At 40.2% G+C, this 15133-nt stretch overlaps 3 protein-coding genes across 3 annotated transcripts; 1 reads left to right on the top strand and 2 right to left on the bottom strand.

Annotated features, from left to right (window-relative positions):
• Positions 1-4914: 4914 nt before the first annotated feature.
• On the bottom strand, positions 4915-9263 carry LOC111224975 (putative Dol-P-Glc:Glc(2)Man(9)GlcNAc(2)-PP-Dol alpha-1,2-glucosyltransferase). Its single transcript, XM_022749692.1, has 3 exons — positions 8933-9263; positions 7473-7670; positions 4915-7389 (listed from the first exon to the last, which is right to left on the bottom strand). The coding sequence occupies exons 1-3, from the start codon at positions 9095-9097 to the stop codon at positions 6328-6330; spliced, it is 1425 nt and encodes a 474-aa protein (XP_022605413.1). The 5' UTR covers positions 9098-9263; the 3' UTR covers positions 4915-6327.
• A 248-nt stretch (positions 9264-9511) lies between these two features.
• Positions 9512-11571, top strand: tprkb (TP53RK binding protein). Its single transcript, XM_022749691.1, has 4 exons — positions 9512-9734; positions 9886-10008; positions 10760-10936; positions 11245-11571. Exons 1-4 carry the CDS (start codon positions 9552-9554, stop codon positions 11329-11331), a joined length of 570 nt encoding a protein of 189 aa, XP_022605412.1. The 5' UTR covers positions 9512-9551; the 3' UTR covers positions 11332-11571.
• Positions 11572-12049: 478 nt separating this feature from the next.
• LOC111225075 (L-threonine dehydratase catabolic TdcB-like) lies at positions 12050-15078 on the bottom strand. The gene is made up of 7 exons (XM_022749834.1): positions 15001-15078; positions 14416-14593; positions 14130-14311; positions 13562-13692; positions 13200-13348; positions 13000-13089; positions 12050-12683 (listed from the first exon to the last, which is right to left on the bottom strand). Exons 2-7 carry the CDS (start codon positions 14591-14593, stop codon positions 12442-12444), a joined length of 972 nt encoding a protein of 323 aa, XP_022605555.1. The 5' UTR covers positions 15001-15078; the 3' UTR covers positions 12050-12441.
• Between the last annotated feature and the right edge of the window lie 55 nt (positions 15079-15133).

Raw genomic sequence — 15133 nt, 5'->3', positions numbered from 1 at the left:
TGAATCAAATTAAACACCCAGAACAAGCTACAACACAGCCGTGCTTCTTCATTACAGTCCACAAACAACAACACTAACAGGGCTAAGTGAGATAAAACGCCAGCTTGGCCCCTCAGCTGACGAATGTTTTTTATTGTACTTGCTGTGTTTAGTCACACATTTTCACAGACACAGTAGAAACCTTGCCTTTGTCTCAATTAGCGGTACATACAGTATGAGGCCACTTGTTCTCCCTAACCTGGCTTGATATATTATGCATCACAGCAAAGTGTTTCTGCGTGGCTATAACCGTGTGTAAGCGTGCGTGTGTGAGACTGTGTTTCCGCCTCGGCTAGCGATGCATTATGCAGTGAGACAGGAGGCAGATGCATGGGGTGCTGGGAGTCTCATTGCCTTGCTAGTTATTCTGTGTGTGTGTGTGTGTGTGTGTGTGTGTGTGTGTGTGTCTGTGTCTGTGTCTGTGTCTGTGTGTGAGAGAGAGTGAGAGAAAGAACTGGTGTATTTCTGATAGATACAGTTAGTAGACCTTTCTCTGCAGTGTTTGTGGTCAGCAGCCACAGATGAAGGGTGTGAAGAGCGTGACTTACATGCAAATGTGAATACATGTATGTGCGTGGACGTGTGTGTGTGTGTGTGTGTGTGTGTGTGTGTGTGTGTGTGTGTGTGTGTGTGTGTAGGAAGCTGACTGATGTACAGTGACAGGGTCGAGAGTGTCGCAGGAGTTAAAGGATCATCTGACAGCGACGACATCTCTACTGCTCTGCTGACTCCACACACTCTCTCATACACTCGCTCACACACACACACTTTTACTGCTCTTCTTGGACGAGGAGAGGGAGTTGATTAATATAATGTGCAAATAAATTAGGCAACATTCAGTCAAGCTGAAGTTGTAATTGGTACACTTGGGTGACCTCCGAACACACACCATAAAAAAGGCAATTCCAAAAATGAATAATATCCCATTTAAGCTGATTATTTTTTCCCTCATAAAACAGCCTTGTCAAGCACAATTGGCATTAGCTGGTAGATTTTCTTAGTAAGGCAATCAATCTATTTTTCATGCAAAGAGACAAGATATAAGTATGAAATGTGGATTACATGGTTGTCACACACTCACATTTCAGACAACAATTCAAAAACAGCTAAAGAATCAGACCAAAGGTAAAAGCCAGAGAAGACCAAAAAGGCCAATATTTGTCCTTTCTTATTTTATGTATTTGTATTTGTAGTTTATGTTTCCTGCCTAGACACTATGGATGTAAATTAGCATTTTTCTGACAATCCGGCATGTTTACATTGTGTATTTTGTACTGATGTTCATTAACATGTATTGACTCATTGAAAGAAAACAAATAAATAAATAAGTGGCAAAAAAAATCAATTAATTCAGGTTTAAGTGAGCCCAGATTCTAATACAGGTTCAAACATACCCTGGTAAAGCTCTTCACCATGAGGTATTAAGAGGCAAAAAACAAAAATAATGTTTTCATTGTCTCTTTTACAAGTTGTAGGGTTAGACAATGCTTCACAATGACACATTATTTTGCTTGTTTGTCAAAATTGGATATTTGCAGCGAGTGCGACAATCATTATCAGCTGATGGTGGATTTAAAGAGCTTTGTTAAACTTCAAAGGACTGGGCTCGCCAGAGAAATAATACCGTAAAGAAACCCTGAGACAATCATGACTTCTTACAAAAGAGAAACGTTTATCCCAGGCTCTAACTCACAGGACCCCCGCGCACCCAGCAGAGCAGGCAGAGTAGAAAATGAAAAGGTCTGTGTTGTAACCACCCACTGTAGGGGTGATAATAATGATTAGGAATGGCATGCGCCTTGCCTTTTGAAATAATGTCAATGAGAGTTAGAGGCAGCGTGGTGCTTCTCCAGCCAGCAGTTCCAATAAATTGCGAAATTGGAGAAGACACATCAGTAATACACAGATTTGTTCCCACAGAGCTGCAGTGCACACATTTCTGATGTATTGGATGACCTTTTACATACATCAATTACATCTTCACAGAGGAAGTTTCGTCCTGATGCATTTGATGTTCAATTTGTAGGAGTTTTTATTTCAGTGCCAACTATGTGAATAGCTAAGCGAAAACGCGAAAACGCCAAGAAAATTAACTACGGTGGCCCTGAGAGCTCAACGCACTCACAACACAACCAAGCAGAAAAATGTGCTGCTAATACTCACAACACAAGTAAATACAGAAAAGCGCTGCAAGTAGCACAGACGACAATGTTGCCATCTGTGCTACTTGCAGCAAGAAGCATGTAGCAATTTCAGAAACGCAAATAGACAAATCCAGAAAATATTGATTGATTGACATCGATCAACTTCATCGATTTGACAACACACCTGCTGCTAATACTCACAACACAAGCAAACAGAAAAACCTGCTGCAAGTAGCACAGACGATAATTTTCAGCTTTGCTTGTTTTGTGAGTATTTGCAGCGCATGTGTTAATAAATTTGTCAATTTGCATGTATTTTCTTAGGATGCAGTGGGTTGTGCACCGAAGTGAAACCTATCTACAAACTGCTGACTAACAATCGTGCACGTTCAGCTGCAGCACCTCTTACTTTTTTCATTTTAAAATGGCCCTGTTCTTATAAGCCTTGCATCACCTCCAATGTTGATTATTTTTTACACTTGTGTGATCTTGTCAGGCTGCCAAGCACTTTAATTAATCAGGTAAGTGGGAGATCAGTTGTTACAAAACACTGCCAAAGCTAACTGAGCTATGCACAGTTAGCAGACGGCTTCAGGTTTAATTCACACTGTACGCCACACTGTCAGCTTTGGCATGGTAAACAGCTACGGGGATTTTAATCAAAGTCGTCCATATTGATATTCAGAAGTTTGTAAATAATTGTTTGGTGGAGAAAAAAAAAACAACTCAAAATACATAAAGTAGAAAGTTGACTGCGTCCACACAAAGCAACATTTCATACAAGTACTGTAACTTGCACACAAACACTTCCACTGTAAAATAGAGAACTCAAGACTGTAAAACTGTATGTGTGCTTACATAATAGTGAAGCAAGGCAAAAGTTTTAACTTTATTTTAACCCGAACTGCAACTGTTATAATTACAGTCACCTCTTTTGTAATGAGGTTCTTGCTGTTCATACTGTACCTGTAAATCTGTGTTTTTCTCTCCCTCCACTTCCTTATCATCTCCTCCCACTCCATCTTTCTCATCCTAATTATTTTCTGCTCTTGCATCTTTTATGTAACCTCGGGGAATGATTAAGTAACAAACTGATTCAATTCAAAAAACAAAACAAATCTATCACAGTGTATTTCTCTGCTGTCTTGTCCTCACCTTTGGCACTTTCTTGAGGCTTCGCTTCTATGCTCAGAGCCTCCGGTGCTTACACAAGTTAAAGTCTGGGGAAAAAAAGACATGTCAAACAGAAAGGTGATTTGCTGTTATGCAAAACGGTTTACATGTGTGTATGTGGACGTATATGCAAAGACAGTGTCAAGGAGCGAAAGAACATAATAATATAATTAATAATAATTAATGCAGTTCTATCTGAGCAAATCAGTTATAGATGCCCCTTCTAACTGTACACATCAAATCCAAGCAATGATCTGCAAGTCAGAAAGCGTGAAACAATTGTTTTGAACTGACAATCCTGATTCACATTTACACATATTTCTCTTTGTGCTGGTAAAGTACAAAGGGAAATACGTTTATCTGCTTTCTGGTGGAGAGTCAGATGAGATACCAGTCTAATGTCTGTCAGTTAAATATGGGTCTACAGGCAGCAGCCAGTTAGCTAAGCTTGGCATAAACACTGGACACAGGAGAAAGCAGCTAGCCTCGCTCTGTCTCAAGGTAACAAAATCCATCTACCATACTGTGAGCAGACGTCTCGGTTTGTAGGTTTGCCCTGGTTTCAAGCTGGGTGTCCTAAGTTGAATCTGTAAAAACTAAAATGTCCTGATTTTCAACATTCACTACTAAAATGTCCTGGGTCTAGCCACAATTAAGATAATGATTTTAACGTTGTACTTCTACACAGACACATGTTCTGTCCCGCTCATACCTAACCCAATATAAAAACAAACAAAGCACCATGCATCTGAATTCAACACTGAATGGTTTGTATGTGTATAAATCAATCAATAAGTTGTTGGCGAGGCTGTTGCTAGCCTATGAGTCATAAGCTAATGTCATAGACAATGACTCTCTCTCAGTATGCTAACAGTTAGCTGTCATGAGACAGTCAGTCAGGGTGCTAACCCTAACCCTCTGTAAGTTACCCGGCAACAAATATGCCGTGTACATGGTGTCCATGTTGTTGAGAGGTTCACTTGGTAGGTTTGCTCCTTCACAGAGGCTCAAAGTGTGAATCGTGTAATCAACATTTGTATAATCATCCCAGTTTGATTTTTATTAAAGTCTCTCCTGTGAGCCGGCTCCACACTGCTTGCTGTAATTAGAATTTGGTAATGATATGTGTTAGAAGGAGAGCAATCATCATGCCACTTGTTTTCTTTTGTCTCCCAATTGAGCTTTCACTTCTAAAGTGATTAAAACTATAGATTATATGAGCAACAAACCTGTCGATAGGTTTTATTATGATCATCACATACTATAAAATAGATTCTGCTCATTAAATTTGGCTGCATGGGTTTCTTCTTCATCTGCTTTCATCTAATTTAATTTGGTTTGAAAGCACTGATGTTTGTTAAGAGTTGAAACAATAATTTTGGGGTGTTTGTCAGCTGTGAAAGCATCGGATAAAGGCACAGGGTGGAATATATAACCAGTTTGATTTCTGATCTTCATGTTAAATTACATGTTCTCTTCATGAGAATATGAAGCTCTGTCTTATAGCTCCACCTAGTGTTTGAGTCTGGCTCTCTGGCTATATAAACGTAAGACTTGATGTTGCATGAATCATTTTATTCAAAGATATACATAAGATTGTATCAATAGGGGAACAGCAAAGAGCTGGATGGACAGGAAGTGCAGAACATAAGCTACAGACAAATGAGCAAACACAGACACAGAAACAAGACTCAGATACAAACGAAAAACACTTGCATAACGAATTAAAATCTGAAATAATTACATTTAATAAATTACAGGATGTCACATCAAGATTTGACTGAATTTCCTCAACTCAACCCTGGAAAGTCTCAAGCTGAAGCTGTAACCACGTCCTGTTGTGACTGAGATCAACTTAAATTAAATGGACAAAAAGGGGGGAAACGTACAAGAGATGACATCATCTATTACAATTAAACCACAAAGTATAAAAAATTAAACTTCATGATAGACAAAAGACACAAACGCCTAGATGAACAATGTCTTATGGCTTGGCAAAGTACAAATCAAGGTAAAAATGGAAAAACACATGTTCAATTTAGTTCTATAATTATAAAGTTTTCTGTGAGTCACGTGTTCTTCACCGGCAAAAAGCAAAAAACCTCAATCATTACAAAAACATTGGAAGCTTTGCAATAATACACATATATATATATATGTATATATATATATATATGGCTATGTCATTTTTGGTCTCTTGAATCGTATTTACATATTTCATGTCAACAGTTATTTCTTCAAAGCTTGATTCACAGAGATGCATACAGTATTTACATTTAGTAGAAAACTGTTTGCCAGAAGAAAACCACACCCCACCTTGTTAATTCCCAGAAATCTGCAAAACAAATGTCACAACTTAGATTTTTCCACCCTGGAGAAGAATCAGCATTTCAACAACAAAGTGTTGTTACAGTACAAACAACTTGTATATACAGTAAACTCAGACCATTACCAATGATGTTACAATACTGACTACACCACTGTATTGTCCACGCCAAAAACTTTAATCATTTTTACAAAATCAATACTTTTTTGAAATTTTCTTGGTCATTTTCATGTAATTGTAAACTGATCCACAGTGAACTGGCAGCACTTCTTTAAGGTTTGTAGCCGTTATCATATCATAACCCTAAAAACCTTGACATCTGACTCAGCGTTACAGGGTCTTTCTTTACACATTTTCACTGTTAAAACTAGCAATACTGGTTCTGAGTAGAAGCTGTAGAAATCACTATACTTTATACCAAACACCAGTTGGTTACACTCTACAAAAATGAAATGACTATATGAGCTGTTTGTGTCTGTTAATCAGATGTAACAGATGTAACAGAGGCTTTGCTTTGACTTTTGAAGTGTCACATGTGCTGTGCTTCTCTGTAAAGCAACACTGGGAAAGTCCTTTGATGCCAACAGACGTTTGAGTCCATCTGATATCTGATACCAGCGACACTACTTCGCTTGCCTCTTGTCTTCACCACATGAACCTCTGTGTGGCGGTGCTGTCCGGCCAGTGGAAAGTCTTAGTGATGAAGATGTAAATTGTGGCAGCGTTGACCGCCGTGTAGAGGAGAAACTCCACAACGAGTCTGGGAAGAGAGGGGAGAGGCATGTGCAGGCGGTACATCAGGTAGGGAACAATAAAGTACCTGAACTCCAGCAGCTTCTGGGGCACTGTGGCAGCCAGGAGGCACGCCAGGAAAGCCAAACTCCAGAAGAGCGAGCGCGACTTGAAGGAGTCCAGAAAATTCCACCCAGCAAAGATGTATGCTGGGATGAGGAGGAAGCGCACCAGCTCGTGCCTCTGGAAAAGCTTTTTCCACACGTAGAAGGGGAAATGGCGGTTATCCGCCAGGAGGTACCTGTGGACGAAGGTGAACTTCCACACCAGGAGCAAGGAGACACCGGTGACGAAGAGGAAGAACAAGGGCTGTTTTTTCAGAGCCTGCAGGAAGCGCAGGGCGCGGTGGTAACAAAGTGAGACGGGGACGGAGAAGAAGAGGGTGAATGAGAAGAAGTAGAAGAGTTGAGGAAAGTTGAGGCAAGCCTCGTGGCTCGTCCTGTCACCCACCACGATCCCGTCATTCAGCACCACAAACAGCAGGAAACAAATGCCAACCACTGCATAAGGCCAGGCCACCAGCAGCACCGCCTTCACGTGACTAGGTGAGGTGAGGAACTCTACTGTGAAAAGTATTATTTTCTTTGCTCCGCTGAATGACAGAGGAACTTGGGATGGAGGAGACTTCTCATCCCTCTTTTTGGTATGCTCCACCCTCCAGGCCTCATCCATTTTGGCGGCCACCAGAGTGCCTGCACAGAACGCCACCCAGATAATGTTTGTCTGGCGGAAAAGCACAGAGCAAATGCCAAGGAGCGCTGAGGCCTTGTGGCAGCCGTAGAGTGTCATGAGGTAGGTGAAGAGGATAAAAAAAGTAGATCCGGCGTCGGTGTAGTAGAGGAAATTGAAGAAATAGAGCACAGGGAAGGTGGATAGAGACAGCGCTGATAGGACCCGGCGTGATGTTGTTCGTGTCTGGAAGAGAAGACACGTGGTATCAGAAACCAGACAATGACAAACAAGATCACTCATGCATGATTTTTGTCCTCTGGTCTTACCTTCTCTCTGAGGTGCAGCTTGCAGATGAGCAGATAGAGCAGGTAAAGGTTGCCACAGTTGAAGAGCAAGTTGATGAAGCGCAGCATGGCCGTGGAGCACACCACCTCGCCTGTCAGGTCAGCGAGCCATACCACTGGTTTGATGACTCCCACAGAGATGAGGTAAAGGCCCGGGAGAGTGGTGATCATTGGGTCCCACTGCACATGGATCAGTAGCATGTTAAAGGGGCATGTTAAAGTCTACTTGTCATGTAAAAAGAGTTGTTTAATGTCTTTTGTAGCTCTGTAGGATCTGTAGGTCTGAGAAAATAACCCTGATGTCATAGTGATGACATCACGGTTATTTTGGATTGAGCTTAGAGACAACAAATTCATAACAGAAGGTCTGTGTTACAAACTGAGGGTTTGAAATTTAGATAACATAAGTGTTTATCAGGCAATGAGGGGTTTAATGACAGACAATGTTGAGTTGCATCATGGGAAATGTAGGATCCAGCAATTTTTGGAGCTTTACCCATACTAGGGACAAAAAGTCAGGATATCTCAGCCTCTGATGCTTCAATTTTGAAGATAATTTTTTTTAACCTGTCTCTTGCAACTTTATGAAACTGCATAACTGAGTCACTGAAGTTTCCGTTTAAGATTAGTTATATAACGCAGATATTGTAACGTCATGTTTTCTGTTTTTAAAGAAACATTTTATTTTACATCGTATTCATTTTACATTACATCTGACACAGTGCCAAAGCGTATCTTGCATTTCTGTTTGTTAGATTTTACTGTGCATAACATTTACTGTGAAGGTTGTAAATTTATTTTGTGTTTTCTTGTGTGTATATGATGTGTGAACTACACTACACTGTCATTTGGGTCAGGGCTCCATATTAAAAAAGAAATTGTATAGCTAGATTTCTTGGCTATGTAAAGGTGTAATATGTAAATAAATAAATTGTGTGTTTTCCTATCCTTCAGACAGATGCTGCATTCATCTGGGGCACCATCGACTCCACTTTCAGTTGCATTACAATTAAATGGTTTTATAATTTAAAATAAAAACAGACAGACTAATGTCCACTGTTGTGTTATGATCTAAATCAAGTGAAGCAGACTTCATGTTTTCACACCACACTGAAACAAACTAGACACGGATAGGAGGGGAGGCTACATTATGTTTTAAAACATGGTTATCAGTGATGGAAAAGAGCTTTAAACATGAAAAAACGTCGATATGATCCTTTAAGCTCCTCTTCCCCACAGCCTTGAGCTTGATAAAGCTAGCCTGCATGTACATTACATTTTTTTTATGGCGGACATAACTCCCGCTAATGTCATTCTATATGTCCGACACGGAGATTAGAAGCTCTGCAAGCTGCCACCCCATGTTGAATAACAAAAGCTCCGCTGCTAGCTAACCCTAATCCGCTGAACAATGACGGACTCGCTTCAGAGAGCCACTTTACCTCGTTGAATTTTCCATGGCAGTATTTCTGAGCTTGTGGGATGTGGAAAATCTCGTCCATGTACGGCTCCCTTTGCTCCCGAGTGACTCTGGAGAACAGCAGGCAGGATACCAAAAAGTTGGTGCTGCAGAGAGCAGTGAAGATGTAGCCTTCAAATTTCTCCATGTCTGACGACGAAACCCGATGTAAAAGTAAACACAGTCCAAAGCTAGCTGTTATAATGTTGTGTAAACCGCATAACGACCAGGTTTGCTAAATAAAATCACTGTACAGCCTCAATTCAGAGGGAGACTGGTTGAAGTCTGTCCTGTATTTGTAAACGGAAGAGTTTTTATTTTTGACAGTTGGCGGTCCGCCTAGGAAACACGATCGGAAACGAAAACTCTTCGACAACTATTAGTTCCTCTGTTGCGCTAAATAGTTTAGCGTGATACTTTTATCAGATAGTCATTACCATAATCATCCATAAGTGAAATTGTAAAGGAAAATGCTTTTAAAATGTTGTTTTCTTCTTTTAGTGTTTTTTTTTTGTCTAATAAAGGACACTTCCTGTCCTGTGTCACAGTGTTATGGTTCCCACCGTGTACAGACCTCACGTGAAGCGCAGTGATAACCGTTTATGAACTGTAATTTTCTCATATTTTGTCACATATTTTTCAGCATGCATCTAACGCAGGAGCTAGAGCTGTTCCCCGATCACAGAGTGACTCAAATGCTTTTCAAAGAAGTCAAAAATGCCGCAGGGTTGAGACAAAGTGCCGTGGAGGGTAAAATAAATGGTGCCTTGATCAACCCTACAATGGTAAGACTTATTAAACACTTGTGTATCATATGTTTATCATTATATATGTGTATTAGCTCACAGTTATTTATTTCTACAAAAGAGAAAACGTTCACCGACCGTGTCTGATCACGTCACTCCATTCACCATCAGACTTTTTCTTTATTTACAGCTGGTGAATCCTTTCCAAGTGCTGGTAGCTGCCAATAAAGCTGTTCACTTACAGAAATCTGGGAAAATGAAGACAAGAAGTCTGTACTCAGAGATTATCTTCAACCTGTCACCTAATAATAATGTAAGTAGCATAAACTAGACATTCGTTATGATGCCTGTGCAGTCACAAGAAGCACTGTGTCCCGCCTTTACTTGCAGTAGCACCCCCCTTTTCATGTTTCATGTTTACTTATTTTCTGAATAATTTACTTTTTGTTCAAAGCAAAAACCAGCCTTTATTATCTAAGGACAGGAATATTCGTTATGTCTTTGGACCCTTACTCTCTTGCCCAGTGTTGTAGAAATTGAAGCTTATTCTTTTATTGCACTTAACATACATAAATGTGTAACTTTCTCTGGAGCAGAGCTTCAGACAGATGCATGGATGCATTATGTGACAAAATGCCCCTCGGTACAGACATGTTAAAGATTCCAAACCCCAAAAGCAGGACACCCAGGCACAAACATTGTTTGTTGACTGTCTGTGATTATTTTGCATCTCTTTTGACTACACACATGTTGTCTTTTGTCTCTTTGTAGGTGTTTTGTGTCTCTCTGTAGTCGTTTTGTGTCTCTTTTAGCTAATTTTATTTGTTTTTGTGGCCATTTTGTGTCTATTTGTAGTTATTTTGTTCCCTATGTAGTCATTTTTTGTTCCCTGTGTAATCATTTTGTGTCTCTTCATTGTTGTCTGTGTAGTACAGTAATGTTAAGTCACTTCAAACAGAGGCTCTGGTCCATGGTCTGTCGGTCCAGTAATCAGTCCATGGACAAATGTAACTACAAACCCTGAAAAACACAATTGTTTATTTTGCATGTCTTCCATAACACAGATCTCAGAGGCCTTCAAAAGGTTTGGGATCTCAGATGGCGACGACTCTGTAATGGTGGTTGTGGTTCACAACAAAGACGAATCAGAGCTTCTGGCAGACATCACAGCCAAGGTGGAAGGACGGCAGATTCCAGTGGAAGATGTTTCCTCGCTGTCAGACTCTGCAAAGATCAAAAAGGTTCCCCATCAATGATTTAATTCATGTGACTCATTCCACACCATATGAACTAATACATGCATCTGTGTATTTTTTTTACTAGACAGTAATTTTATATGAAAAACATATATACAGTATATATTGCATATAACAGATAAAGTACATATATAGACTCTCTGCATGTGTTATTATTAAATGTAAATTAATTAGGACATTTGGGATACAGGTTTGCAAATAATACGTTTTCAAAGGTTTCATTCCTTTTTCTTTTTTTTTTTAAATAACTGACATCATATCCGTCCTTACTTCCTGTTTTGTCTCCATTTCAGCTGTATAAAATCACTCCCCAGGAGGAGAAGTGTGGGACTCTACTGGATGCAGTTGTATGCAGAATGGCCACCAAGGATGTCATGTAGCAACAAGAAATAAGTTCAACTCTTCAACTTTTGTTGCATTTTTCCCATATGAGATGTCAAGATGGTTTTTAGTGCCAAGCTTGCAAATATTGTCCTTCTTGTACTCAACTTGAAATCTGTGTCAAGTCTCCCACTTTAACTAAATATCTTATTTTTCAAAGTCTTTTTATGAATTTGTCTTTATTCTTGCTAAATTAATTTTTCTACATCATTTTTAGACACAGGAGGAAAAGGTTTGGGAGGTAGTTAGGGAAGTTACAGCACATTATTTAGCTCTTCCTTTTGAAGCTTTCATTCCTTTGAAACTTTCCAGTGACAGTTTTTTTTTGGTCTCTGAAAGCTGAAGGTATGCTGTGATCTTTTTGACAGAGGGTGGACAGTGATGTAAAGCTGGTCTCATGCCAGCTGTCGTGAATAATGAATGTAAAGTGCCCTGGGCCAAATATCAGCTTGGTCTCTAGAGGACCCCCCCCCCCCCCCAAAAAAAAAAAAAAAGTCAACATTCACAGCATGGACATGAAAGAGCCACAGTCAAGCCACGTTTCAGTCAAACCCTGTCAGCCTAAGAAGACAAGAATATTAAATGTACTGGTTGTCTAAAATGTTTGTGGATGCAGATTTGACAGGCGTGTGCTCACTACAGCTTTGTTCTTCTAAATCACCTCAAAATTTAAAAACCGGCAGAGCATCACAGAGCTTGAACCTGGATGTTTATTTTCAATTTACTTCTTTTAAAATTCATTTGAATTCTCAGCTCAGATCATAACAACATTTGCATACTCAAAACATGAGACTGAGGTGTTTTATGAAAAGAGAAAGTTCTATTCACTAGAGAAAACAGCATTTCCATAGGAGGGAAATGTATATTGATTTACTGTAGTGTGTGGCACTTTGAAAGCTTATCAAGAGTCTGGCCATTGACATATTGTGTAAATTCAAATTATGGATCATAGATGATTGATCATAATTCATCTCCACCTCCATCAGAACAAATATGATACAACATAAACTCAATATCTCCTACAATTACTCCTTGATTCCTCCCCACTAGCCACACATAGGCACAAACTAGTCAGAATTAGTCACATAAAGTAGTTCCCCAGATGTCTCTCAGTCTGGGAAGTTGGCGAGCTCGTCTTTTCCGATGTTCCCTCCGCTGAGGATGCACACAACGCTCTTCCCCTCCAGCTCGGGTATCTTGTTGTTAATGATGGCAGCGAAGGCAGCAGAGCCCGACGGCTCCACCACGAGTCCAGACCTGTAGAGAGCGGATACCGCCGCCTTGATCTCCTCATCGCTCACCAGGACGATCGCCTCCACGTAACGCTGGCACAACTCGTAGGGCAACCTGCCTGAGATCCAAAGAACAGCATTAACTTCAATATGGTTTTCAGTGACACTCTGTTGTCTGTCCTTTTTGTTTTAATCAGTTTTAGAGAAGTTTGTGCTCACTTCCTTCCCAGAGAATGGATATTGCAAAAGTGGTCGTGTACAAGTAAGAAAGTACAGTAAAGTTATTGCTAACTATGGGCCAAACGGAGGTGAATAACTAAGTCGAAACTTTAATTAATTTGGAGTGAATTACACCTTCAAATGTGGGACAATGTGTGGAGGTGACCCAGAGAAAATTAGTGTCTTCTAATGAACAGAAAGAGTTTGGTATAGTACCTGCAAACGGTGGTGCAAGACCTGAGGCGATGCTCTTGGTGTCCATGCCCACTGGTTTCTTCTCAATGAAGCTTTTGTACATGGTGCAGGCTGAGTTTAAACAGAAACACAAACTCACAACAAATCCAAAGTAGCAATAGTCCATGACTGCACTCACTTTTGCAGATGATCCTTCTAAAAGCTGTAGGTTGAGTTTTCACCTCCCTCTGGTTCCACGCCGTAGATCCTGGTCTTATCACAGCCTGACAGTTTGATGGCAGCAGCCACACCGGCCAACAGCCCCCCTCCGCCGCAACACACCACCACCACATCGGGCTCAGATTGGACCTCCAGCACCTCCATACCGAGACTGGACACACAACACAGGTTGTGCTTCGACATTTTAACTAGTGGTAATTTTTTATCACGATGAATTGAGCTTTTTAAACTTGTTATTTACATCTCCATCATACATCTATGGAACAATAAATAACAACACAGTGTATCAAAACAGTTATATTAAAAATATCACTACTTTTACTTTCTGAACACGTTATGATTGTGTTCCTGTAGATGAGTGCACCTGGCATGTCCCGCTATTAGATCCAGGTCATCGTATGAGTGCAGGAACGTCATGTTGTCCTCCTGAACGCAGCTGTTCACGACATTCATCAGACTGGAGGTGGGAACTCGCTCCACCTCCACCCCGAAACTCTGAGGACAAGAATAAGTGTGCTGTTCATGACTCACTACAATCACATCTGAAGGACAAACAATCTGTTTGAAATATGGTATTTACAGTGCTTTAAGTAGGTGGGATGCTAATTTATGTCTTGGAAAAATGCCTGTAGTAAGAAAAAATGTATGGATTGTTTCAGAAAAAAAAGAGGTCTAATATGTGAAACTTAGAATTTTAGATACCATGCATGTAGTATGTTTTGGCAGAAATCTGATTTTGGGAATATAAAATTATACCTTGCACATGCTGACAAAACACATCTTTAAATGCAATATCTGAGTTCCTGCCTTGACCTGTTATTGCTATCTGTCTTGAGGTTTGTGTAGAAGAGGAATAATCTGAGTCTGTGTGATTAATCTTGATGGTCAAGGTCTGTGAGTGTATTTCAGTCAGGCAGCAGATGACCTCTGACCTGGATGAGGATGGATCTGGACATTGGAGCAGTTTCGGGCATCACCACCTTGCCCCTTGACCCATAGTGTTTTGAGGCGTACGCAAAAGACTTCCCATAGTTCCCTGCAGACATGGTGACAAAATGACCACCCTTTGTTCTTCGGGCAAATTGATTGGCCACTCCTCTAATCTTAAAGGACCCTGTCAATCAAAAACGTGGACAAGAAGAATCAAATCAAAAATCAGAACTGTGAGACACTTTCGCGTGAGATTCTCATAACTGAATCAAAGTGTTTTTTTCCAACCAGTTCTCTGCATGTTTTCCAGTTTGATGTGGATGTTGCAGTTGATGTTGAGAGGCAGGGTGGTCTGGCACCAGGGAATCATGGGGGTGTTGATGACACCCAGGGGGCTGCTTCTCACCGTCTCCCTGGCTTCTCTCAGTAGATCCAGGGTGACAGCATCTGCAGACATCTCACCCATCTGTGTCAGAGGCACACAAATCAGGAATATATTTGCATTGTGTAACTCCAATCTTAGGCAGATTATAAAAAATGCATTTCATAAATGTATAGGCTATATCTTAATAATATCAAGTACTGAATTGTTTTTATATATTGATTATAATATTTCACAGCTGCCCTGTTTCTCATTCATTTCCTGTACAAAATAGGAATAATATTCTAAAAGGTTAAGGTATATAATTAGCTAGCTATAATTTAATGATTTCTAATGGTGTGATAATAAACATGTGAGCAGTCCACGCATTCCTCAGCAGGCCAGATTTATTAAGAAAAGCTAATGAACACTGAACTAGAAAGACTACTTTTTCACAAATGAGAAATTAACCAAAAACATATGTCTAGTATGTTAGGCGTATTTCCACTGACCTTATTATTTGTTTGGATTTTTCTTTTACTCTAAAAAAGTAACAGCTCCGTAATGTTTACAGTGTTACAACATTTACGGCTCCGGACAGCGTAATGGTTCCGGTGTGAGTGGTGTTTCTAAACGGACGTTATT

This window comes from Seriola dumerili, unplaced genomic scaffold (genome assembly GCF_002260705.1).
Source record: "Seriola dumerili isolate Sdu_G_001 unplaced genomic scaffold, Sdu_1.0 BDQW01000138.1, whole genome shotgun sequence".
Classification (NCBI taxonomy): Eukaryota; Metazoa; Chordata; class Actinopteri; order Carangiformes; family Carangidae; genus Seriola; species Seriola dumerili.
Note: the sequence above shows the minus strand (reverse complement) of the source record. Positions and strands in the feature narration are given on the sequence as shown.

Coding starts and splice junctions, on each gene's coding strand:
- LOC111225075 (XM_022749834.1), bottom strand. CDS start 14,593: ATGGGTGAGATGTCTGCAGATGCTGTCACCCTGGATCTACTGAGAGAA. Junction 13,693..14,129: donor CCAGATCCATCCTCATCCAG/GTCAGAGGTCAT, acceptor TCTTGTCCTCAG/AGTTTCGGGGTGGAGGTGGA. Junction 13,349..13,561: donor CTAATAGCGGGACATGCCAG/GTGCACTCATCT, acceptor TTGTGTGTCCAG/TCTCGGTATGGAGGTGCTGG.
- tprkb (XM_022749691.1), top strand. CDS start 9,552: ATGAACTGTAATTTTCTCATATTTTGTCACATATTTTTCAGCATGCAT. Junction 10,009..10,759: donor ACCTGTCACCTAATAATAAT/GTAAGTAGCATA, acceptor TCCATAACACAG/ATCTCAGAGGCCTTCAAAAG. Junction 10,937..11,244: donor ACTCTGCAAAGATCAAAAAG/GTTCCCCATCAA, acceptor TCTCCATTTCAG/CTGTATAAAATCACTCCCCA.
- LOC111224975 (XM_022749692.1), bottom strand. CDS start 9,097: ATGGAGAAATTTGAAGGCTACATCTTCACTGCTCTCTGCAGCACCAAC. Junction 7,671..8,932: donor GCCATGGAAAATTCAACGAG/GTAAAGTGGCTC, acceptor ATCCATGTGCAG/TGGGACCCAATGATCACCAC. Junction 7,390..7,472: donor AGCTGCACCTCAGAGAGAAG/GTAAGACCAGAG, acceptor CTTCTCTTCCAG/ACACGAACAACATCACGCCG.